The following is a 24000-nucleotide window of genomic DNA, read 5'->3' as shown; positions in this document are numbered from 1 at the left end:
AAAAATACCAGGAGGAGGTTTTTGGTTTAGAATCCTCTTACAGTAAGAAGCTGAAACATGACTACAGAACTATACTGTTACTGATGTATGAAAACACTACGTAACAGCTTCCCACACATGTATGATACACAAAAAACAAGGAACACAATGACAAGGTACTGTCTAGCTTAAATGCACTAATATTTCACACCACCACAGAAAACCCAAGCATGGTGCTTAACAACATCCTTTTAAACGTTATCATAACGTTACCATATTCTTACCACAACTTACAAGGAAGCACTTCCCTCTTGAGAGGCAACCTTTTTCAGACTATTATGTACGCAGGTAATTTTGTGAGGACTGGTCAGTACAGTGATAAAACAGTCTGTGGGTGGAGGAGTCCAGCTAATCTACAAGCACTAACATCTGAAGGTTTTTGGGGCAGACCACAAAAGTTGAAGGAACCTTGTTTCTGGTGACTTCTGTACCAAATCACACAATTTTGTTTTTTTACAGCTTTGACATCTTCAAAATGTTTTAAATCCACTACCAAAAACAGTGATTAACACGAAACAGTTGGTAACAGTAACAGCTTGGTAATTCAAAGTTGCACAGCTGGAAGTACAGAGATTACTTTCTTAATCCTCTGCCATAAACAACATAGAGTAACTACAAGCCAGTGGGCAAATCCAGGCTAAACAAAAGTCTTCAAATGACTAGCAAAAGATGCCTACAGATAAAGCCTAGATTGCCAATTGTTGTTTCTGAAAGTAATTCTCCCATTAGTATAGTTTTTTTACAAGAAATTCAACTTCTACTGATTTTTTTTTCTTAAAGACAGTTACAAAAAAGGCAGGGAAAAAGAAGAAATCAATATACAGCAATCCTGAAGCTAACAGGAAAAAAAACATTAATAACTCCACAGGATGGGAGGGCATGGGAGTGAGGGTGAGGGAGCAGAAATGAGGCAGCATTAGGGGATTAAAAAAAAAAACAAATCTGCAAAGCTGTTAGATACTCCTACCTGTTAGAAAACATCAACTTTCAGAAAAGCCTAAACCGTTACCGATGGTTTAATAACTGCATTTAAACTGGCAAGAACCAACTCTGGAATGATCTTCTTGCTGTGAATACGGAACCCTATGGGTAAACATTTTACTAACCAGAATTACATTTTACTGAAAGAAATCACCCAAACTGACTTCACACACAATTCGCCTCACAGTCAGTCACTGAACCGTTCGATATGTGGGGACTTCACAACCCAGGATCCATAACTATGTTGCTCTAAGTAGCTTTGCAGCAAGTTTTTAGCTTCTTGGTACAATTTAGACTGCATCTAAAAAAAAGAAAAAGAAAGATATTGAAAAATGTCAAGAGTGAAGCTGGCAGAGATCTGTGTTCTTTACCATCAGCATATAATATACACAAGCACAAACCTTGTAGAAAACAACACCTACAAATCTTACAGCTCCCTCAGTTGCTGACAGTGAGGGAAAAGTGTTACAAACTCTGAAACCATACTCTTTTTATATGTCTGGGCATTTATTGGGATGAGATAATTTTTCTGTTGAATGTTATTTTTTTCAGCATCTTTTCAGTTCCAATAATATCTTTATACAGAAAACAAACATTCACTGTCATTCAATGAAAATCCAAAGACATGAACAAACAGTTGATCAGCAAGCCATTTGATTTTAAAGTAGTTTTGAATAATTTTTAAAAAGTGATCCCTTGCATATTCTGACAGCAGGAAAAAAAGGGTATGTACTTTACAAAAGCTTAAGTTTCACATCACGATTTTGGGAATAAAATATATCTCTTGAACCAAGGAGAGGAAAAACCTGGAAGAGTACAGAGAAGTAAGATGAGCCTACATATTTCCAAGTATGGACAGAAGTGAGTGAATTGTGTTTACAGCAATCAAGAAGCAGCTCCTTTAAGTAATTTCTCTGTACTTTTATACCACAAAGGAAAGCCTGGGACTTAATACTGTCTCCTGATGAACGATTCCTATTCTCCTACTCCTCTATGACCTAAAAATCCTCCCACAAGACTACAATGTGGTAGAAAAGTATCTACATGTGTATGAAACAAATATAAAAAGTAAGACTGAAAACAAACTAACGAACAAAAAACCCAACCTTTTTAACATGAAACTATTACGTGAGGAAAATGGTCAGCAACCTCCATACGCTGAGACAAAACATGGTAGATTTTCGAAGAGGATGTTTCAAGATTAATTCAGTAGATTGCTGTTTTCAAGTAAATTTAATTTCAGACATTCTCAGGCAAAGATTATAGGCAATAACAGAGATCCAGCTGCTCACGGTGAAGTCTTCAGCAAAACAGAAAGTCACCCTTGGCTATCAAACCAGCTTTAAGAGTAGCCATTAAGAGACTCCTTACTAACACTTCTCTCCCTGTACCAGCTCACCTTAGCTTCACAGTACGTTGCAACTTGAAGCAAATCGTTCCGTTCTGCTTCCTTAGCAAGCAATCTGAAACGATTAAACATCGCTGCCTTGCAAAGGCGACTTGCCATGCACGTGCCGCTTTTGAATGGTGAACTACAGTCAAAATGGAAAAAGAACAATAAAACTCAGTAACATATGTTACATGCATATGGCTTTGATTATTACATGATTTTCTCCCTCTAACACTTTGTGAATATGATCATGTGATTTTACTTCCATTTTCAATGAGCAAAGCTAATGCAAATCAGCAACTGTGAGAATTAAACAAGCCAACCAAAAATGGTTTTCAAACTGGAATTCATCTGAACTATGATGCTAAGTGGTTTTATGTCTTGTGAAAACTAAAACATTCATTACAACAGACAATGCAATAAAGATATCTCAATTCAAAGAACTATTTAATTTCATATCTTGGTATCTCACTGTGAAGTTACAAAGATCTTTAAAACTACATCTAATCATAGGATGCATTCACCTAACACAGGCAAGAACCTCCCTCGTTTGGGTAATACTGTGGCCTCCACGCGTAGTTTAAAACATGAATACTCCAACAAACTGGCACAAAACTCTAAGGCTAACCACTATTTCCAACATAATGAAGAAAAATTCTAACCTTTCAGTGGTTTTTCCATTTAACCCATCCACAACCTCCAGGGATGTATCTGACAATGACCAATTCAAACTAAGAGACCTCTGTTCAAAGTCAATCTGAATTGGGTGCGCAGCATTCACCAAGTAAGTATGAGATCTGTTGACCACAAAAGGCATGGGAAGCTCTGATGTAAGTTCATCATCAACACGCTGTTTTATAGCTATTTCTAGCCCTGTTATATCCTCGCAATTTCCATCTCCTATTAAACAGAACAAGACCAGTCACACATAAGTACATCAAATTAAAAAAGAAAAGAAAGCAGCTAAGAATGCAGATGTTTCCATTGGTCTACATTATAGTAATTTTTCTACAGAAAATTGATGTTTGGAAAAATAAGTTCCAATATTCAGTTTGCAGAATAAAAATAATTTCACCGTTTTGTCTCCAGAGGCTAAATCATTATTTTCATGGGCTGCCTCCTTTTTGGAGCAATTCTTCTCCAACAACTCTTTACATTACTTGCAGAAAACACCATTAAAATAGAAGCTGCAACACAAACTTTGGATTAGAAAACACACCAGGGAGTTTGCCCACGTTATTCCATGTCCAATAGTATTCCTGACTGTCTACTAAATAAACATACTTTAGTCCATAGCATCTCAAGGCATGGTCATAGAGTTTCTATTAAATAGAAGGGCAATACATTACAGATTATTATGTTTACTTTGAATACCAATTTAAGTGGGCATATTAGAAGTTTTTCTATTGCTTTTAAGTCAAAGTGTCCAAACTTCCTCAAAAGGACCAGGCACACATTCACCCTGTCTTGCAAGATCTTTTGGAGCCCTTCAAAAACCTTGTTCTGTGTTAGAAAAGGAAAAGCTGCTACATCTTCAATGTCTGGGGAACTCAGACACCTGTGTACGAAGCCTCATAATACAAATATCGAGAGGAAGAAACATCTGAAAACCTGCAGGGTAATACCCATTAATTTAATTCCACCACATAAGTAAAAGCTACTGAAATGAATTCTGGTAACAGTATGGTCTTCCTGATTGCTACAAAATCCTGAGAATTTACTATCACCTTGGCATTCCCTATTTCTCAACAAAACATCTATTTGCAGTAACCAATACAAAAGGTGGGGGGAGACGCAGACCACGGACACAACACAAAACTGAACAAAGACTTTCCAGTAGAGCTCGCAAGATACCCCAGGATGAAGTTGAGCATTTTCAGTTACACACTGGCAGTTTTTCCACCACTGCTCAACTCTACAGTTAAGTGACTGTTTCCTTAAAGTCACCACATTTGACTGAACAGTGAACATAGCATTTGTCACACCTGTTTCATTTCTCAATATTTAAAATTTAATTTGTTATAAAACAATGCTGAATTTCTTCTATTACTCTAATACACAGTAAAGGAAGGGCAATCTGGCAAGCTAAACCAAACCCAAAATGACAAAAGAGCAAGCCTGAGTTTTACATTAAGGTATTTCAAAGATGAGTGAAAAAAAATACACGTTTAGTACCTTTTCAGAAAAATACTGTAATTCTTGAAAGAACCGTCCTGGTTTAGTTCACGTTTTATAAAACATAATTGCAATGGAAGATGAAAACATACAAAAACTCACTGAAATTTGCATTAAGCTTACCTACAAGAATACTGTTGATATACACTGGTTCAATGAAGTGACTCAGCAACGCTCCCTGAATACCAACCACTTCCCATTTCGTTAATTTGTCACTAGCTGACATACTGCTTGCTCTAACACTTTTAGGTGGACAACAAACAGCTAGGTAAATCTTGCCCTCTACAGCAACATGGAGGCTCAGTTCTTCATGAGCTTCGTAAGCAGATACAGACTGTGGACTGAGATGTCTAAAGGAAGACGAGAAAACAAATTTCAGTGAGAAAGTGCTCTAATCCAAGATTACTGTAAAGTGGTACCTAATACCGTTTCTCAGAGAACAATTATCAACAGATCTGGGACTTACATTATGTACAATATTTGTAAATTTTAGAAAGGCCACATTCAGCTGCTCAAGTGACTAGAATACTGAAACGTGCATTTAAATAAATAGCAATTCAACCTAATCTTAGCCATCAGTTGTGCCAACATTAAAGAAGACCTGCATATGCTGCAAACAAGCTATCACTTGGTGTCTACTTGCACTATGACAGAAGTTACTTGGAGGCTGTTCATCTTGTGAAAAAGCAGCTCTAAGGTTATTAAACTCCTTTGAAGACAGAACTTACACTGCAAAGTCTTGAAAATATTTAAAACACGCAGATGCAACACTTTAGGGAAACAAAACACCGACTACTCTGAAGCAAAACATAGTTTTTCCCCTCAACTAAAGAGGGACAAGTCAAAGCCTGAAGTTTTGAGCTAACTCTCCTCAATTTTATCATAACTTACAATGTTATGATCAAAGGTGCTTTTGTTTTATTACATTATTATAAAGCAATCATTTAATTTTGGCTTAAGTCACATACTACCACCTGTTAATAAATGGCCACATTTTGCTGCTTAATGAATTACTTGCAAGTAGCTCTCCTCTAAAAACTGTCTTTAAATAACTCTATACATAAGCACATCTACTGTATTACAAGAAAATACTTCCCAGAGTTTCTCTCAAGACAGCACGCAACAGAAGAGACAAAAAGCAAGAGAAAAAGTGCTGAATCTGTGATCCGCCAACTATTACAGAGTAGCTTACAAACTGCAACCAGTCTCATCAACCATTTCCTTCTCAGAGCAGCCTATGACTCTGGAAGTAATTTAAAGCCTTCTGCAATTCTAACAAGAGGGTCCCCCCAGCCAGCACAACTTGCGATGAACTGGCTGTGACTCCCAGTTCACAAGTCTGTCTTCCCAACACCCCAAACACAGCAGGAAAGCAGCTAGCTGTGTCTTGTACGTATGAAAAAGCTATGACTGAACCACTTCTAGGAACGCTATTCCACTGCACCACTGTAAGGGACACGACACAAAATAACGCTGTTCATAATAACTCGGTAAACCAGCGACTGCTGATGTTAAATGTCAAAATTATTTAAAAAAACTCAATTTTCAGAAATTTAACAAAAGTTAGTACTGTAAAGGTAAGCATAGAAGCACAGCTGTCCCATCAAGTTTCTATCATTGCTCTTTTTCTACAAAGCAGAGCAGGAGGATATTGTTTCAATCCAAGGCTGTTTACACTCTAGTCCTGTGGTGTAAAGGACGACATTAAGTCACCAAATCCACTTGCTCAGTAGTTAAATTAATGATTTATTAGTATTTCAGAAGTGTCTTGGGACATCTCAGAAAAGTGTAACAATGCATATTTTCCACGCTCACAATGTGTCTGTCACTGCAAACAAATTAATCTTCCACTACATCTCTGAAAACACCAACGTACTTACATGTCTGATTTTAACCGAGCAGTTCCTTTTGGAAGCTGATTCATGTAGAGAAAGATAGCTGTGTTTTGCTTTAGAGTAAGCAGCTTTGAGCCTGGTGCTGTACAAAATATGGATTTCTCTGTCCTCACTGGATTTCCCGTATAGAACAGCAAAAGATGTCTATAAAAATACCTAAAAGAAAGTGTTAAGTAACAGTAAATGTGAAAAAAACTATTTGTTTACAAATACATGGACATTCACATTTAATTCACATTTTGAAAATAATCCAGAAGGCACTAACTATAAAATGCAAGCGCACTTACATTGACATTTGCAAAAGTAAAACTGAGAAGAACAGGCTACAAGAGAACTGACAACAGTCTGTACACACGGGCTCACCGAAGCAGAGAACGCCTTGCAGCAACAATGGCATGGCTGTCATGCAACACTCTTCCACAAGACTGAAAGCACTGACTGTAATTACATTCTCCTGTTCCCAGAGCTACAACTTCATGCCGTCCACCTAAACAGAAAACATTATTTTTACGTGGTGGTGGTGAGTTAACCTTGTCTGGCTGCCAGGCACCCACCAAGCTGCTCCCTTATACCCTCTGTCCCCTAGCAGGTTGGGCTCGATGATCTTAAAGGTCTTTTCCGACTTAAATGATTCCACGGAAAACTAAAATCAAAAAGCTTGTAGGTCAAGATACAGACACAGAGATCACTTGCCATTTACCATCATGTGCAAAACAGACTCAAACAGGGGGAAGATTAATTTCATTTATTGCCAATTAGAGAAAGATAGTGAGAAACCAAACCAAAACTAAGAACATCTTCCCCCTACTCCACTTTCCTCCCAGGCTCAACTTCACTCCCAACTCTCCTACTTCCTCTCCTCCCTGCCTGAGTGGCACAGGGGTATGGGGAAGCACCAGTTCCTAACACTTTGTCTCTGCCACTCCTTCCTCCTCATGCTCTTTCCTCGCTCCAACATGGGATCCCTCCCACAGGATACAGTCCTTCACGAATCACATCAGCCTAGGTCCTTCCCACTGGCTGCAGTTCCTCAGGAACTGCTCCATCACAGGTCTTTCCCACAGAGCGCAGTCCTCCAGGAACAGCATGTTCCAGCAGAGGTCCCCCACAGGGTCACAGGTCCTGCTAGAAAACCTGCTCCAGTGGGGACTCCTCTGCATGGACCACATCTCCTGCCAGAAGTCTGCTTCCGTGTTGGTTCTCCACAGGGTGCAGCTTCCTTCAGTGCATATCCACCTGCTCTGGCCTACAGTGGTCTATACAGCCTCACTCCTCTTTGAGACAGGAAATGCTTATGTAAGTCCCGAATATTTGCATGACTGTAGCACAATTATGCATGCGACAGAGCCATCAGAACAGAGTATGTGAAGGAAGAACAGCTACCCCTTTACATTTATTTACCAGATGGGAAAGGCTTAACCAAGGCTCTCTGGGAACACAGGGAGCTCAGGTTTTCCACTCCCCAACACTCCCGATCAAAACAGACTTGCCTTTTTCAATGATGAAGGCAGCCAGTGAACTGCCACAACTCCAGTACTCAGGATGTTTGGCAATTAGGCTGTTAAATACTTCTCCAAGCATTTGTGAAAGTTTTTGATATATAAGTTGTCTTCCCTCTAAATAAAAGAATAAAAACCAGCACGACACAAATTTGCAACGTGGCGGGGGGGGTGGGGGTGGAAGACATGATCAACCACTTGTCAAATTATAAATCTAAACACATGGTAAAAGCACTACTATCAACATACACTTTTGGGATTCTGAAGATTATCAGGACAGACATGAGTAAACAAAAGACAAGAATATTTATGCTTTTATTATTCACGATAATACATCAGGGATATGGATCGAGTTTGATCACCTATAGCACACAGTACTGAAAGTAAGGACAGAAATACTGCTTCTATCTGTCACCAATTCACCAAAATCCAAGCAATTTACTGAACTTGTGTCCATTTGTAGAACCCATGGTCAATCTCCTACTTTAGTGACACTAAATCTTACAGTGTTCAACACAGAAAAGATGTTTAAAATAACAGTAACCTCATAGAGATCACTAAATATATTAAAAGAAGAATTAAAAAAAAAAAAAAAAAAAGAGCAAGCATTTGTGGGCAATATGAATCAATAGAGAAAACCAAGACTATTCCTTACCAAAATACATCCTTGAAACACGAACAGAGTTTGCTGGAGTTTGGGGCTCAACAGGAATACAGTGAAGATCTAAGAATTCAACAAAATTTCAAACTGGGATGGACATTCCAAATTTCAAAACACAGATCTCACACTATTTCTAGCAAATTAACGTTCCTAATTCTCTAAGAATTTTCTTTTCTGATTTTGAAGTTCTTGTAAGCGTAGCAGTATTCAGGCAGCAACCCTTAAAAGAAGATAAAGGTAACTGAATCCTTCTGAAAGCAGTAACCTAGTGTTGAAGCCTCTTTATCATAAAAATCCGAAACCACTTAGGATCAACTTCATATTGCTGTTACCTAGTGAGCAGCAAATCAAGTGCAACAGCAACAAATGAATTAATTTCTTCAGTATTCTCTACTCTGTGCTACAAATTGATGCAATTCCTAACACACAACAGACAAAGGAAAAACAAGGAATTTCAGAACCATCGGACAAACGGCTCTGCCCAAAGGATTCAAGAAAACTGACAGAGGCCCTGATACAGAAGCATTTAATAAAACTACCCAGAGATTTTGCATAGGAAACCGTTAAGTAAAGCTTTTCAATTTCTAATTAGGTGCTGACAGAATACTTACCCGACTTTTCAGAAGCCTTTGCCCCTTTATTCTCCAAGGTAAGTAGCTCATCAAGAGCAAGTTTAGCTGCATTTGATCTAGACTCCTTCTTGTTTTTTCCTAGTCCCTTCTTGTAGCAAACACCATCCACCACAGCACAAAATGCAAAATAAGGCCTTATCATATCACCTTTAAAAGAAGAAAGAGAGACACACTTAGTGAAATTATCTTAAGGTATTTTTATCCATAGCTTTATGTGCTTATATTCATTCCAAGAACAAGTATAATACAAAAAGACAATTTTAGCACAATAGAATTCAAAACCTTTCAGCTCCAGAAGAATTATGGCAGCTTTCACTTTTCACAAAGTTCTGGTAGCAGCCAGGATTTTACACAATTCATCTGATCAAATTCTGCAGTAATTAATTATGAGACACAGCTGTGTAGACAATAAACAGGCAGCCAAAAAGCAACATATCTGGAGGGTAGTGTAACTGACAACAAAAAAGAATCACCTGTACTGCTGCCATCTATACTAGCTGCAGAAATTCAGATCACCTCAAGGACAAGCAAATATTATTTTATTTAAGAAAAGAAATAGTATTTACCTCCCGCACCAGTTTCTTTCAATTCGAGTCGCACGTGGAACATTTGTGCAAACTGATGCAAAGCCGACACTGGGTTTATTGCTCCCTGTTTGTATCTGGCAATAAACTCCTCTAGATCTTTCTTTGAGGGAATTACTGATAACGGGGGTGCATAGGTTGCTTTCCAATGTAAAGGTTCTGAAACAGAATTAAGAAAAGAACTGAAAACACTCTCAGTTTAAATCTGTTTACAATAAATGCTTTTAGATGCTTCTTAGAAGAACGAAAAGCAAAAACATTTACTTTAGAGCAATATTGCTTTGTACTGAATCCTACATTAACAATACTAGCAATTCTGAAACGGTGTACCTCCTCTTTTAAAAACATCAAAGTTTTTGCTTTGAGCACTACGTTCATTTACCTCTGAATCACACGTCTATCACATGTAAACACAACATATACTCCCTCTCTCCCCCCTGCAAACAGGTGATCAAATGAAAGTTGCTGATGGCAGATTCAGAACACTGGAGCATGTGGTTTTTCACACAAAACTATGAAGCAGAGGAACTCCCTGTCATAAGACACTATAAAAGTTTTAGCAACCACACAAGTTATTCAAAAAGCAGATAACTCATTCAAAGAAAAAGAAACCCACCCACAAAGAGCGGCCGCACACCGAGACAGCACCTCTGGCTGAGGTGGCCAGGACAAAACAGGGGCAGAGCTGCACAACACACCCACCCTGGCCCTGCAGGTCCCCTCCACGTCCACGATTAACCCCACCTGGAACCACGACAGTGGATGGGCGAGTATTTCATCTGTCCTTATACACAGCCCTTACGCTCTTCGGAGGGCAACGTGAAGCCAGTTAGTCAAGTCATAAAAGACCTCCACAAATTCTGAGAAGTAGTCCTGAGGCAGACCCACACTTCTGTGTTTTGTTCGAAAGACAAAACTTTTCCAAGGAACAAGCTATACCGAGGCAGCTGCCTGAACTGGAGCTCTCCTACAAAATAACCAATTAAGATTCCCTGCAGGATCTACTTCTGTGAAGGATTGGTCTGTTCTTTTAGATTTAAGAGAAAAAAATGACATCTTTTTCCCTGTATCAGCTTTAGGATGGATGGAATCTTCAGCTTCAAGGTTGCCATATACTCAGGCACAAGCATCTCGCAGCCAAGAAGAACCCAAACAAACTGTTACCTCCACGTCTCAAATAGATGCCTTTACCTCACTCAACATCCGAAGAGACAGAATTCAAAATACATCCCGGGACACGTGGAACTGCAGTTAAAACTCTTATCAGCAACAGCTATAAAAACTCCTGCAGCAGTACACATCCTATATTTTGGCAACCTCTACAGCCCTTTTAATGGGTAACTTAGAATTTATAATTGCAAAACACTGCAGACTACATAGCCCACCCTACAACAAATCTCTAACAAACTTCCAGTACAAAAGGACATAGGAAGACGAGGAATAAGTTCAAGCGGACGCTAAAGAAGTCATTTAAGAAAATCCAGCAATAAGAAATAGCAGCAGAGGGTTGCAACCTTTCAGAAAATCATGAAGTTATATTCACTAGCATTGACAGTGCATGTTAATAGCTAATCCCAGTATAAACTGAAAACTATACCTGGATATTGTGTCACCTTTGGTACACTGCACCTCTCAGAAGGCTGAAATTTCGGCCTTACGGACTGAGAAAGCTTCTTGGAAGGCGGCTGCCCAGGAGCCCAAGGTGGCAAAGCCGTCTTTCGCAGGGGGTCGGGGGTGCGTGCCTCAGCACGCTGAAACGAGCCGCTGCTGCTCGCCATTTCTGAAGGACCTAAGTTTAACAGCAAAGTTACGAGGTGTTAACGGGACGCTGCGAACTCGGGTTGTTAGTTCAGCCGTTTCACCAAAGCACAACAAACAACTGGCGCTCTGCTCTCCTCACAGAACGAGGCGAAAGAACCGGGACCCAGCGCCGCTCCCATCCCTCCCCTTCCCCAGGCAAAGCCGCTTCTCCGGTTAGTCAACCATCTTCTCCACGCTCAGCGGAGCTCTGCGCCTCGCCTTACAGCCACCTCGAAGAACAAGGCGACCCCCCAGCCGCCTCTTCCTCTCCAGTTTCCAGGACGAGCTGGCGCTGGAGTTTTAAGTTTGTACCCGCCCTCCTTTCTCACAGGTGCTGGGAGAAAACCCGCACCTGTGGCGCGCGGCCGCCCTCCCCTCCCGCCTGAGGCGAAACAAGCCCCGCGGCGCGGGGTTGCCCGGGCGCTCCGCACGGCCGGGGGCGGCACCGCCCGCCGCCCCAACGGGACGGGCTTCGCCGAGGAGACCCCTCGCCGGCTCGCAAAGCCGCCCCCAACTGCACCCTATCGCCGCCACGACTGTAAAGGCGGAGGCGCCTCCGCCCACCCCCTCCATTTGGTCGGGGGGGAGACCCCTCTGTGGACGACGCCCCTGTGGAGAACGCCGCGGCGGCGGCTGCGGCCGGCAGCGAGCGCGCCTCGTCCGAGCGCAGCACCGGCCCCGACCCAGCCCGCCTGCCCCCGCGCTGTCTCGGCGGCTTCCCGTGCCGCCGCCCGGAGCGTCCCGGCGGGCGGATCAGCACCGAAACCGCGAGAGGCGTCAGGGGCCTGGATCGGGGCCGCGCCCTGACCCGCTTGTGACAGGAGCGGCGCCCGCGGGGCCGCCGCCACCCGCTCCCCGCGGCCGGGCGCCGGGAGTTTCCTGGCTGCCGGCGGCGGAGCGCCCCTCGCCTCGTTGCAGCGCCCTGCGGCGAAGGGCGGCCGCCCGCGCTGGCGGCCCGGCTGGCCCCTGGCGCACCGCCTCCCCCCCGGCGCCTCGCGGAAAAGTAACACTTCAACCACTTTTTTTTTTTTTTTTTTAATCAAGGAAGTTGAACAACAACGACAAAAAAAGCCCTGTACAGTAGTTAAATTTTATTACAAGTGTAATAAACTTGATTTTTAGCACTAAGGCAATCACAGTTTCATAAGTTACATATATATATAATTTACACAAAAGTCTACATTGACAAACCAATTACCAGTCACATCAACGAGGGGTTTGTGTTATGGCAAATAAAGTTTATGAAAATTCACAGTTAATCTGCAAGTATTTTAAAGATGCAGGAATCATATTGCACATCATAAAACAGCGGACGCCGAGGAGCCGATTTACGGTGTTCCAGCTATTCCTTCACAGAATATACATTGGTCATCATCATCATGCAATAACTTCAAATACAGAATGGTATCATGTACCACGGTAAACAGTTACTCACAATGTAAGTTTTAAATAGAGTAGCAAAAAGCTGTTAGGTTTCTCTTTAAACCATATTTAAATTCTTAAAATACAATAATAAAACACTTTGATAAAATCAAACGGAATTACGGTTGTCACATTATATTTTTAGTATTCTTCTTTGTCTTTTCCTTTCTTTTCCTTTTCATCCTGTAGTGCAGTACCAAGTTTCTTTATAAGGACTGACAAAACTTTGTCCAAAGGATCCATGACACCGCGCTGCAGCCACTTAGGAATAGTAGTCCTTGCATGGTGAAAGCCCAGCTTTTGGAGGATGTAGTCAACACCAACAGGATCAATTTTTCTCCCAGTCCAGGATATTAATCTAAAAAACAACAAATAGGGGACTCAATTTCAAATATATAAATATAGCAACTGGCCTTTGTAATAAACATCCATTTTACCATTGTTACTTCTGATCAACTTAAGTCTAAAAGGCATCGTTTCAAACTTTATTTATACAGATAAGCTGAAGATGACCAATGGAACATCCTCTCAAAGGAAGATGATGTTCAAGGAGGCAAAAAACCAGACTGGGCTGCCTCCAAATTAAGTTTAAATTGATTTGCTATCACAGCTAACACAAAACACCAACTGTCAAGATTTGTTTGGCCTGCATTGAAGGGTTTTTCATGTGAATGAACACTAAGGGGCTCCAGCAGTGTCAGCAGAGGTTAAAAAACAAACACACACTACTGACACACCGACAAATCACTTCTAATCCCTAAAAGTGTATTATCGAGAGCAGCTGAATTGCTGCTGTATACACTATTCTTTTGTGCTAAGTTTAAAATGCCATATAGCAACTAGTATATAGTGCTTTTTTATTTTAAGGTGACTGCTCAAAGAAGAGCTAAAACAAATATTAAAAATGGAAAACTACAAGATGAAAAACTATATGGCAGAAAGCGAATGGACTGTTGCCGGACAGAATGAAACACGGTAATCTGTGGGTCCTTAATGAGTTTCATTTTACTGTATCCTAATTGTAAAGAACCTCAAAAATATCTTTAATCTGCATAAATTCTAACGTAGAAGTTACTCAATCTAATAGATAATAGCATTATCCAGCCAATTCTGTCATGTCCTGTAGCAGGTATCTTTCATAGCAGCACTAACTGCCAAAGACAAATCTGTAACAGCATCCACATGATTGATCCCCTTCAGAGCTGAACAGCATCAACTTGGGAACGCTTGTTTGCAGGACAGTACTCAGATTAACACGCACAGACAACGAGATGGCAGAAAATCCTGCTTGTTACCTGAGTGTGGGCTCCAAATGCCAGGTATTGCACATAAATTCCCTCCAGTCAACTGTAGTGTAAGTAATGCTTTCCTCTGCCTCTTTGTCAGTGGAGCTGTCCTCAAGAACACCAACGGAGTTTTTCTGCCCTGGACGAGCAGCCAAAATGCGAGGAGGAAAAATTGCTACAAAATGGAGAGAGGAAAAACCCCACAGCAGTCAGTCATGAGCATTTCACTTGAACTCCTTTTGTACATCGTTAACTAAAACAAAAGCATAAGTCTCAAAAAAGAGAGAACCACCTTGTGTTTCAGTTTTACAAAATTTCTGGCAAAGTTCTGGTTTGAACAAAGTGTTAGTAAAAAATATCCTGTGAAAACTGTAATAGATGCTGGATAACACTGGAATGTGGGATTCTTCCTTCTCTCTGCCAGCCCAAAGCATCCATATACAGAGGCCTTCTTTGAAATTCATCATGGCATTCCACAAATCCTATTACATTCCATAAGCAAAATTCAGTCATGCTCCTAGTTTAGAGTATTTTTTTAGATTGATAGGGTAGTCTTTGAGAAGGAGGACGGTGGGGAAGTAGTCAAGTTAAATCTTTGTACAAAGGCATCAAGGCGACGTGAACCCAGCTCCTACTTGAGTTTAAGTCCCGGGATACAGAAAAGGAACAGCAGCTCCATCTCCTCCAAACAGTGTCTTTTATAAAATAAAAATAAATCTGTGAATTTGGATTGAATCTTGATTTTAAGACAGCTTGAAAATAGTGGTTTTTTTGAAGTTCCACTAAATATAGTTATCTTCCCCTTAGTTTCTGCTGCTGTTGGACATTTTACTATAAATTTCTTTTAGGAAGTGCTCCTAGTTCTGTCACACAATTACATGTAAGCAGATTTTGATATAGTTAGTAATAAAAATAAACTTTAAAAATACGGAACTTAATGTGTTTTACATCATGTGTTACATTTATACATGACATCATGTTACATCATATGAATAAATATTTTCTATACAGTTCTGTAATAAATGCAAACTACTACGCACAACACAATTTCACACACTCCAGAAAAATGAAACATGTCAACTTCACTGTGGTGGTAACTCATCATTTACACATACATTACTGTGTAACATTACTCTTGTGGCAGCCCTTAAAGGAAAAAGTACAGAAATGAGAGTCTAGAATACGATTGCTGTGGCAAAATTTGGAAAATCTTAATTTAAGATCAGAAGTTGTAAAACTTGAAATTAATTAAGCAGCTTTTGATTTCAGTGATGACATCTCCTCTTACATACTATATAATACTTGCTCTCCACAGCTTCCTGAGGAGGGCAAATGGAGAGGAAGGTGCTCATCTCCCTGGGACTACATGATCATTATAGATCCCTTCCAACTGAAATAGTCCAGTCTAGTCTATTTTACTTACAGTAAATGTAACATCTGAAATAATTTTATCTATCATCAACACCTACAGTGCTGTTACAATCTTTTCCAAGTCTTACTTTAATAGGTTTTAGATATTCGTGGCAGAAATTACTTGAAAAGCATTAAAGCCACTAGATGATGACCTTCTGCCTTCAACACGCAGGTGATCACAGAGTCAGTCACCCAGTACCACGCTGTTTATTCACCTGAAGTCTGCAACAACAACCACTCTGTGTTTGGCACACTTTATGTACGTATCAAACTCGCTTGTCCATTTGCTCCTCTTAGCAGAGACCACACATCACTTAAGAATGCATGTGCCAAATTTGACTGCTGCAACTGAACGTATTTGCATGGAAAAGTAAAGCATTCTGAATTCAGCAAAATTATGTCTTGAAACAAACTCCACTGATGATGAGACTGCAATAAAAGTAATGTAGCTTCCCAAAACATCATCTGCATCATCCTAATTCATCTATCTTACAAAAAGCAAGTTAAAATAAACATCAGGTGTCAAAACAGGAGCAAGATTATGACTAAGAGTAACTAGCACAAGCTCATTAGTAGTGGGTAAGAACAGAAATCCTGAAGTATGTCTGTTCTCCGCAGCATAATGCACGTAGGTTCTGCGCTGGAGGTGACTGAATTGTTTTTGGACCACATGCTGTACCTACACAGCGTAGCAAAAAGCCACGCAGAGACTCTAGTACAGCTCCCTGCACAGCTGTGGTGTGTCAGCGTAGGGACACTACGAGGTCTGTAAGTTTGCATGCAACGGCTCTGCTCCTAGTCCTACAGGAGCTGACTTAAAATCAGCTCAAGTATTTCCTGAACAATGTTGCACTTTTTTAGAAGTGCCAAAATACCTCTTGAGTTTCAGTCTAAAATAACCCAGAAAAAAATTTCACTTATCAGTGATTGGAAGTGGTAACTATTATTTCATAGCATTAAGTTCAGATTGCAAGAACGTTTAATACTACCTCTATTGATTTCAACTTATGCAGTTAGGCTTAACTTTTTTCCAATTAAATCCATTTTTAACTAGTCAACTCTATTAAAAAGTATGAAAATATTTACTATCAGATAGTCTGACAACTGCAGATGGTCAGATGAGCGTTACCTCAGAAATAACAACTTACCTTTTTCTTTTTCTTTTAGATAAGCAGATACCAAGTCATGCAGAAACATAATCAACTCAGCATCCATAGTTACACAAATGTGGTCTGTAAATTCAGTTACTACACTGCATTCCACCTTTGGCTTAACACTTGTATCTACAGTCAGACAGAAATAGTATTAATACACTTAAAAGTACATACAGTATACATAAAAGTATGCAGAATTTGAACACAAATCACTTGAAAAGGACATTGCTCTTACTGAATTAGAGACTTGAAAGAGATAAAGGACCACAATTAACATCTGTGTTTAGCAGCCTCAGCATTTTTTAAAGTTTTCCCATCAGAGTAACTTCTAGTATTTTATGAGAGATGTTGAAAATAAAGCAATACTACCGTGTAGCAACCTTGATCAAGCTCAACGTGGAAAGTCAACCTACAGCAGTATCACTAGCTTGTGCCATGCTATCAATGCATGATTTTAGACAATAAGAAAAGCTGATAGTAGATTTTGCTAGTTTGGCTATTAAAAAACAACCAAAAACCAATAGGTTGACTTATCTAGCAGTATTATCCAGGATCAGGTATGGAGTAAAACGACAACTACGCCAAGATAAACATCTACATTAATGTCTTATACCTTCAGAAGTCTTATTTCCCACCAGTTCCAATCGCAGTTTGAAGATAACATTTTGAAAACAAGAGCATAAAATTTAGGTGTCCATTTTATATTCCCTTTTTCAGAATGGCTCTCATCTTTAATGAAAACCAACCCCACTAAAACCAGCCAACCTAGTTGAAATGTCCATATTAATTTCTCTTACTAAGTTTTTTCTATAGTGACCAGTCTCTGGACTAGATCTTCACACTCTCATCAGAATTCCCTCTACATTTTATTATGAAATCGTGTCCTTTCTTGAAGATCTGCAGTAATTCTCAGATTAAATCCTTTTCTCTTATCAGCATGGTAGCTTTTTATTTAACTCCTCATTTATGAGAAATAGCTTTGGATCAAGAAAAAACAAATTATGTTTACTGCACCTTGTAATGAAGGCTCTTGGGGCTCTTGAACATGAATCGATTTAAAATCCAGCTGCATCCTTGGCAACGCAAAGATGGTTTCGGTTTCATGGTTGTAACTGGAGCCACCTCTGAAGCCACTTAACAAGCTTGAGCTTTTCACTGTTGTGCTGCTCTCTGGGTTGTTAGCATCAACATTTCGAAGTAGATTTAACTCTGCATGGACAATCAGAAATTCCTGAACTCAGTACTCTTTATTAAAAAAAGCTTCTTGTCAGCACAAATTTTCACAAAATACATCTCATAATAAGAAGGGAGGAGGAAATAAGTGTCAGTAACATCTAAGCACTTCTAAGAATATTTGTTAGTTTTTTTGAAAGCTTAAAGTACAAAATTTATTCGTCTGACTACCCCATCACGACTCTATTCTAGTAGAGTTTTCAGTTAAGTGAGATATAGACTGTATGGGTTCAAAGTGTGCCCCTTCTGTTTGAAAATATGCTAGTACTTAAAATGGAAATAAATGTTTGATTAATACAAGTAATAGCTAAAATTCACCAAGGCAGCATTGCTGTCCGAAATCCCTGTTGACCAGGAATCCAACTTTGTCACAAGACTTCTACCATAGTACACTGGCAACATCAGTTGAATTAGTTTTCAGTTGTTAAAATTGTCACAAGACAGAAAAGTTAAGAAAGGTTACGGTTTCATTGTGAAACTGCGGGTGTATGATTATTAAGAAGATAATATCCTTTCCCCTGCTCCCAAAAGCATGGCTACAAAAGGTCAAACAACCAAATGTTGTTTATATACTTAAATGTTCTGGATGTAGCAAAACAGGGCTGCATAAAAACATCTGACGGCACCTCTATTTGTGAACTTCAACCACTACCTCCTGTTGTGTCTTTCAAAAGGAATAAATATTAGTAAAGTATATGAATAATTTTAAAATACTTTTTTCAAGCAACTATCATCTGCTCATTTCACACTATGTACCATATTCTGCTATTCGCCCTTTCACAGAAATTCTGTTGATACCATCTACTGATTCTAGTTTGTGAATGAAATAGTGACAGCTGTATTTTAATATTTAACATTATCTTCAAAGTTTTATTTTCCAATGAACAATGATTTAAAGATACGATTCCAAATGTTTTAAGGCGTAGAAGCAGCTGAAGGTCAAAAAGCTTTAGGCAGATGTGTAATTTTCAAGTGTTAGTCATAAGTGGTGACAGAGGCCTGAAATATATTCCTACTTCAACTTAATTAATAAATCCTTCATATACAGTGAAATATATCCTCATGTTACATCATCACAACTGGACATGAAACAAAAAAATACTTTGCATATAGTGAAAGAGGAAAAGACTACAACTACTGTAATGCCAGATATATACATGTCCTGTACGCTAACAGAACATTTTGGCTTTACTGCTGGGTTTGAAAAAGGACTTAGCTCAGTCACACTTCCAGCTGTTCAGCATATTGCTGTGCTTCATTCCACAGTTGACCATAAGGTTCTCAAGAAGAAACAACTTCCATTATTTCAAATTCCCTTCTCCCTGTAGCCCACTTGAAATTTAGCAGCTTCTAAACAGCAATCTGTGCTGCCTGGCAAGCAGACCAATCCCAAAACTTCATGAACATGACTCTAACCTTCGTTCCTTGTGGCTGTAACATAATTGAACCACTCTTTCACGCTGGCAACTCCATGTGGGGGGTTTTCATGGCGGCGCCTTGTTATCTTTGTGATTGTCGCCATGGGGCTTTCCAGGGCTCCACACGGTTTGGTGACCATAGTGTTATGGCCCAAATGAAAGTCCAGGGTTTGCACAATATATGTGGAGTGTTCGCTAGTACCTGCATGGAAGGTGTGGGTGGTGTGGGGTGAGAGAGAAAAGAAAAATGGAAAAAGCAGTTTGGAAAGGGTAGTAGGATTTCTCCTCTCACTTTCCGCTCCTTGCATAGGAATTTAACATGCATAATTAGTATGTCACTGGCATTAAAAACTGGTATAAATCTTGCAAAGAACAGAAAACTTGAATCCTCAGTAGCTACAGACAGTAAAAAGTTCAACATGAAGACAAACATAAGCAATAAGACCATGAAAATTCATCATACAGAAAAAAAGGACTTCATAAGCACAGACATGCAATGAACAAGGCAGACAATCCACTTTGTAGGCAGATTATCAGGGACATATGTAGTACATTTGAAAATATACTTTGCATTATTCCATAGAAAAAGCAAATTGTGGTAATGATGGGGAGGGAACAGATTATTATTTTAGCTAAGTGGTACATTTTTCGTAATAATCTTGATTCAGACTTAAAGAAAATAAGTTTTTCTTTGATTTCTTTTTATATAAAGGAATTTAGAGAAGTGACGAAATAGTTTAAATTACCGTCTTCCCAAACTTTTTGGGCTTCTGTCCAAAATGCAATATTGGGTTCTTCAAGGTGAAATAAGGCCCACGATTTTGAGCGGAAATTAGGGCCATGAAAACAAGCCAGCGTCATATGATTTCCATGCAGGCTCATGGATCCTCCAAATTGCATTCCATCTTCTGGCAATGGCATCTGAAACAAGGATATATGGCACCCAGATACCACTTTCAAAACTCCCGGCCAGTGGCGATGATGGGCTGCATCCAACACTGGAAAATAAACATGCAATAGCCACAACAAACTTTAGAGAAGAGAAAGATACAGAAAAGATTGCTGCCATATGTGTATTTTTAATAAAACATGGAATTACGAGTGATATTTTCTCATCTATTTCATTGACACTGTTTCATCTTTGTGACCTAAGGTGGTTGTAGCGTAAGAGTACCTGAGCAAGCACACTTGAAAATCAACGAGACTGTGTTCAGATAAATTATCATTTCAGCTCATTAATAATAGACAGTAAGAATAACATCATACTTTCACTGCTACTCACAGTAGAAATATTTTTTTAAATAGACTTCAAAATAGGCTTATGGAAATAGTTTGAAAATTGAAAAAAAATTAATTTTTAAAAACAAAAATACTTGTTTTTAATTAAAACCTGAAAATAACATGTTAGTTCATTGTTGTAACCCAGGTCTAGCAGGGTACTCAAGATATTTGTATTCTTCATTGAGAGGTTATTGTCAGCCCAAATTTACAGGAAAAATGTACTAAAGAATATTTCAAGTCAGATAGATATATTTGCATGTATAAAGTTGCTCAGATGAGTTTTTGCAATTAAAACATCCTACTTGGGAAGTATACTCTTTTTTGTACCACTTACATTGCTCATGTGAGCTTCGCTCCAAGTTGTTGGCCATTGTCTTGGGAGGGAGATAAGGAACAGGTCCCCAGGTGGACAAAGCTCGCTTGCTTGTATCAAACTGCTGAGTAAAGAACTCCTGGAGTTTCATTCCTATTTTTATTAGGTCTGGTGTAGTCGATCTTGAAATCATCACTTGGAAGATATCCCATTTCAAGTCCCCATGGACAAATATCTCGCTAGGTATTAAAAATAGCAAGAACATTAGCAGTTAATCTATTTCCTACCAACAATAACAAAAAAACCACCAAAACAACAAACCATTTGCTTTCTAGCAGATGCTTACATTTTTGCTTAGCAATGCTGAACAGAAGACATATAGGCAGAATTTGACCTTATCAAACATCATAGATTTTAAACACAAGATGCGGTATTACCTTTTATCAGAGATGCTCGAGTCCAAAGCATTATACAGATTAATTTTCCATTCATCTTGCAGTTTAAGATCAGCATTACTGAAGATTCCCATTAGGATACTGGACCCCATATAGTCAACACGTGCTTCAGTAGAACCCATGGTAATTTGAATTTTATGACTAGGCTGTTGGTTTGGGTGTTCAGAAATATGAGCTGAAATAGAACCAAAGCAATACAGAAATATAGCATTAAAGATAAGAAAATCATTTTTTTCCAGTGATACCACCCTTATGCCATCTACATGACAGAGAGGGACTGAAAGCACTGTTTTTTTCCAGATGCATGGGGAGGTCATAACTCTGGTCTAGTGTCAGAACACCAAGACTCTTTCCAAAGCCAGTTTTGCATTTCCTAGACTGTAAGCACTTGTGAAATTCTAGGAAAAGCTGAAATGCTATCACATCTTTCAGCTGCCATCTGTCCAGACAGCTGAAGGAGGCTGGAGGGTTGCACAACTAGAGATAGCGTCATTTTAGAGCGACTCTGAGACTGAATCAGCCCCAGATCAGAAGGCTATCCCTTCAATTCCAAGTGTGTTTCGTAGTTGGAACGCGCAAGTAAGAAACCAAAATTTTTATGGACTAGCAGGTTCACCAAGCAAGTGTCGTGGTTTAACAACACGCAGCCACTCGCTCACCCTCCCCTACTGCTGGGAGAAGTGGAAGAGAATCAAAGGGGAAAAGGGAAGCAGACTCATGGGTTGAGATAAGAACAATTTAATAATTGAAATAAAATTAAAAGTAATAACAATGAAAAAAAAAAATTATCAAAATATGTACAACCAAGTGATGCACAGTGTGATTGCTCACCACCTGCTGACCAACGCCCAAACCAACCCGGCTAGTGATTTCGAAAGAGAGAAGTCCCAAAACCGCAATTCCAGAAGGGCAAGAGCCCCGAAGACAGATCCAAGTAGAGCGAGAGAAAAACTTCCCAGACAACCCTCATCTATATACTGGGCATGACATGGAATGTTTCACTGGCCAATTCGGGCCTCAACTCTAAGTCTAAGCTGAAATCCTAAGCTAAGAGCTGTGAGTCCTTGGGTCCAGCCACGCTCCCTCCCAGCCTGTTGTGCACCTGCACACTGGCAAAACATGGGAAGCTGAAAAGTCCTTGACATCTCAGCAACAACTATAAAGATCAGTGTGTTATCAACATTCTTCTCATAACAAATCCCATACTAAATCCAAAACAGCACTATTCTAGCTTCTAAAAAGAAAATTAACTCTGTCCCAGCCGAAACCAGGACAGCAAGGCACTGTGTATATTCCTTACTCTTTCACATTTATTGTCTGGAGCATATACCAATACCAGGCAGCTTTCTGACTTACCCACCATCTCCAGGGTATTAACATCTATGGTACCTCCAACAACTCCCCCTCTGGAGTCCAACTGTGATCTTCCCAAGCCAACAGACATGCTGATTTCCCGATCTCTGCTACTGCCCACAGACAGACGACCCTGGCTTTTCAAACCACTGGTGGTCCACCTAGAACAGAGGTGAAAACAGACAAACAAGTTTCCCAGGCTGTCAAAAGAGAAACTGAAAGTTATTTACTGGAAAACAGTAAATAATGTGGTTTAGGCATATATGACTTGAGGATTAAGCATCTACCAGCATTCATGAGGGGCTTCACAGTTCAAAACTGAGAAAGTTACGACTTTAAACAAGACGACAACAGGCTGTAAGCAGTCTGTGGGGAAACTGGGATTTTGCCCCCAAAACAAGACAGTCTGTTAAAACATGCTTCATCTTGTCTTATACTTACGTAGTATTGCCCATTACATTGCTCATATTCATTTGAACGTTTAACTGTTTCAGGTTCATAGCAAATACAACCAGTGTTTCCCATGGTGTTCCTTGCTGGCCACCACCTTTATTTGACTTATTAAACGGAGTTGATGTTTTTGAGAGAGTATCTAAACAAAAAAGTAGACCAAAATTTACGTTATTCCACATGCTAGGAAAAAATGTCAGAATACGTACATTGTCCCTATCACAAAAGGACTAATTAACACCATATTTAAAGAGTGCCACAAAACTACGAGTGAAGATAAGTGAGAACTAGAGTATTTGCAATATGTGATGCTTTAGTTGTCATAGAAATTGACTCATTTGACAAATTTATTTTACACATTTATTTTTACTAATATCTTTTAAGAGAAAAGATTTTTGATTTGCAGCCAGTCATGCAAGAGCATATTTTAAATTCTTCAGCTGTTTAAAAATATCACTGTACTCAAAAAATGAATTATTAGCATTTGACTATTCAGGTGGAAGTTATTTGCACAAGTGCCAAGGCAGAATTTCAAGAATTAGGTTTTTCCTTGCTCTTATTACAAA

At 39.5% G+C, this 24000-nt stretch overlaps 2 protein-coding genes across 12 annotated transcripts in view; both read right to left on the bottom strand.

Annotated features, from left to right (window-relative positions):
* Positions 1-1207: 1207 nt before the first annotated feature.
* On the bottom strand, positions 1208-11634 carry ADAD1 (adenosine deaminase domain containing 1). The gene is made up of 11 exons (XM_009982384.2): positions 11454-11634; positions 9839-10015; positions 9252-9419; positions 8635-8703; positions 7971-8096; positions 6844-6967; positions 6466-6636; positions 4709-4935; positions 3073-3310; positions 2420-2552; positions 1208-1321 (listed from the first exon to the last, which is right to left on the bottom strand). The coding sequence occupies exons 1-11, from the start codon at positions 11632-11634 to the stop codon at positions 1208-1210; spliced, it is 1728 nt and encodes a 575-aa protein (XP_009980686.2).
* Positions 11635-12727: 1093 nt separating this feature from the next.
* The window catches only part of BLTP1 (bridge-like lipid transfer protein family member 1), a 133636-nt gene continuing 122363 nt past the window's right edge, over positions 12728-24000 (bottom strand). For all 11 annotated transcript variants that reach the window (XM_086611769.1, XM_086611762.1, XM_086611763.1 and 8 more), the window contains 10 exons: positions 23426-23576; positions 22988-23145; positions 21614-21806; positions 21198-21415; positions 20329-20580; positions 19581-19784; positions 17946-18140; positions 16926-17060; positions 14374-14539; positions 12728-13436 (listed from right to left, as the gene is read on the bottom strand). In XM_086611769.1, the coding sequence (XP_086467895.1) occupies positions 13220-13436; positions 14374-14539; positions 16926-17060; positions 17946-18140; positions 19581-19784; positions 20329-20580; positions 21198-21415; positions 21614-21806; positions 22988-23145; positions 23426-23576 (1889 nt within the window). In that variant the 3' untranslated portion in view covers positions 12728-13219. The remainder of the gene's footprint in view (positions 13437-14373; positions 14540-16925; positions 17061-17945; positions 18141-19580; positions 19785-20328; positions 20581-21197; positions 21416-21613; positions 21807-22987; positions 23146-23425; positions 23577-24000) is intronic.

Source organism: Tauraco erythrolophus, chromosome 5, assembly GCF_009769465.1.
Source record: "Tauraco erythrolophus isolate bTauEry1 chromosome 5, bTauEry1.pri, whole genome shotgun sequence".
NCBI classification, from domain to species: Eukaryota; Metazoa; Chordata; class Aves; order Musophagiformes; family Musophagidae; genus Tauraco; species Tauraco erythrolophus.
The sequence above is the reverse complement of the archived record's forward strand: the minus strand, read 5'-3'. Positions and strand labels throughout refer to the sequence as shown.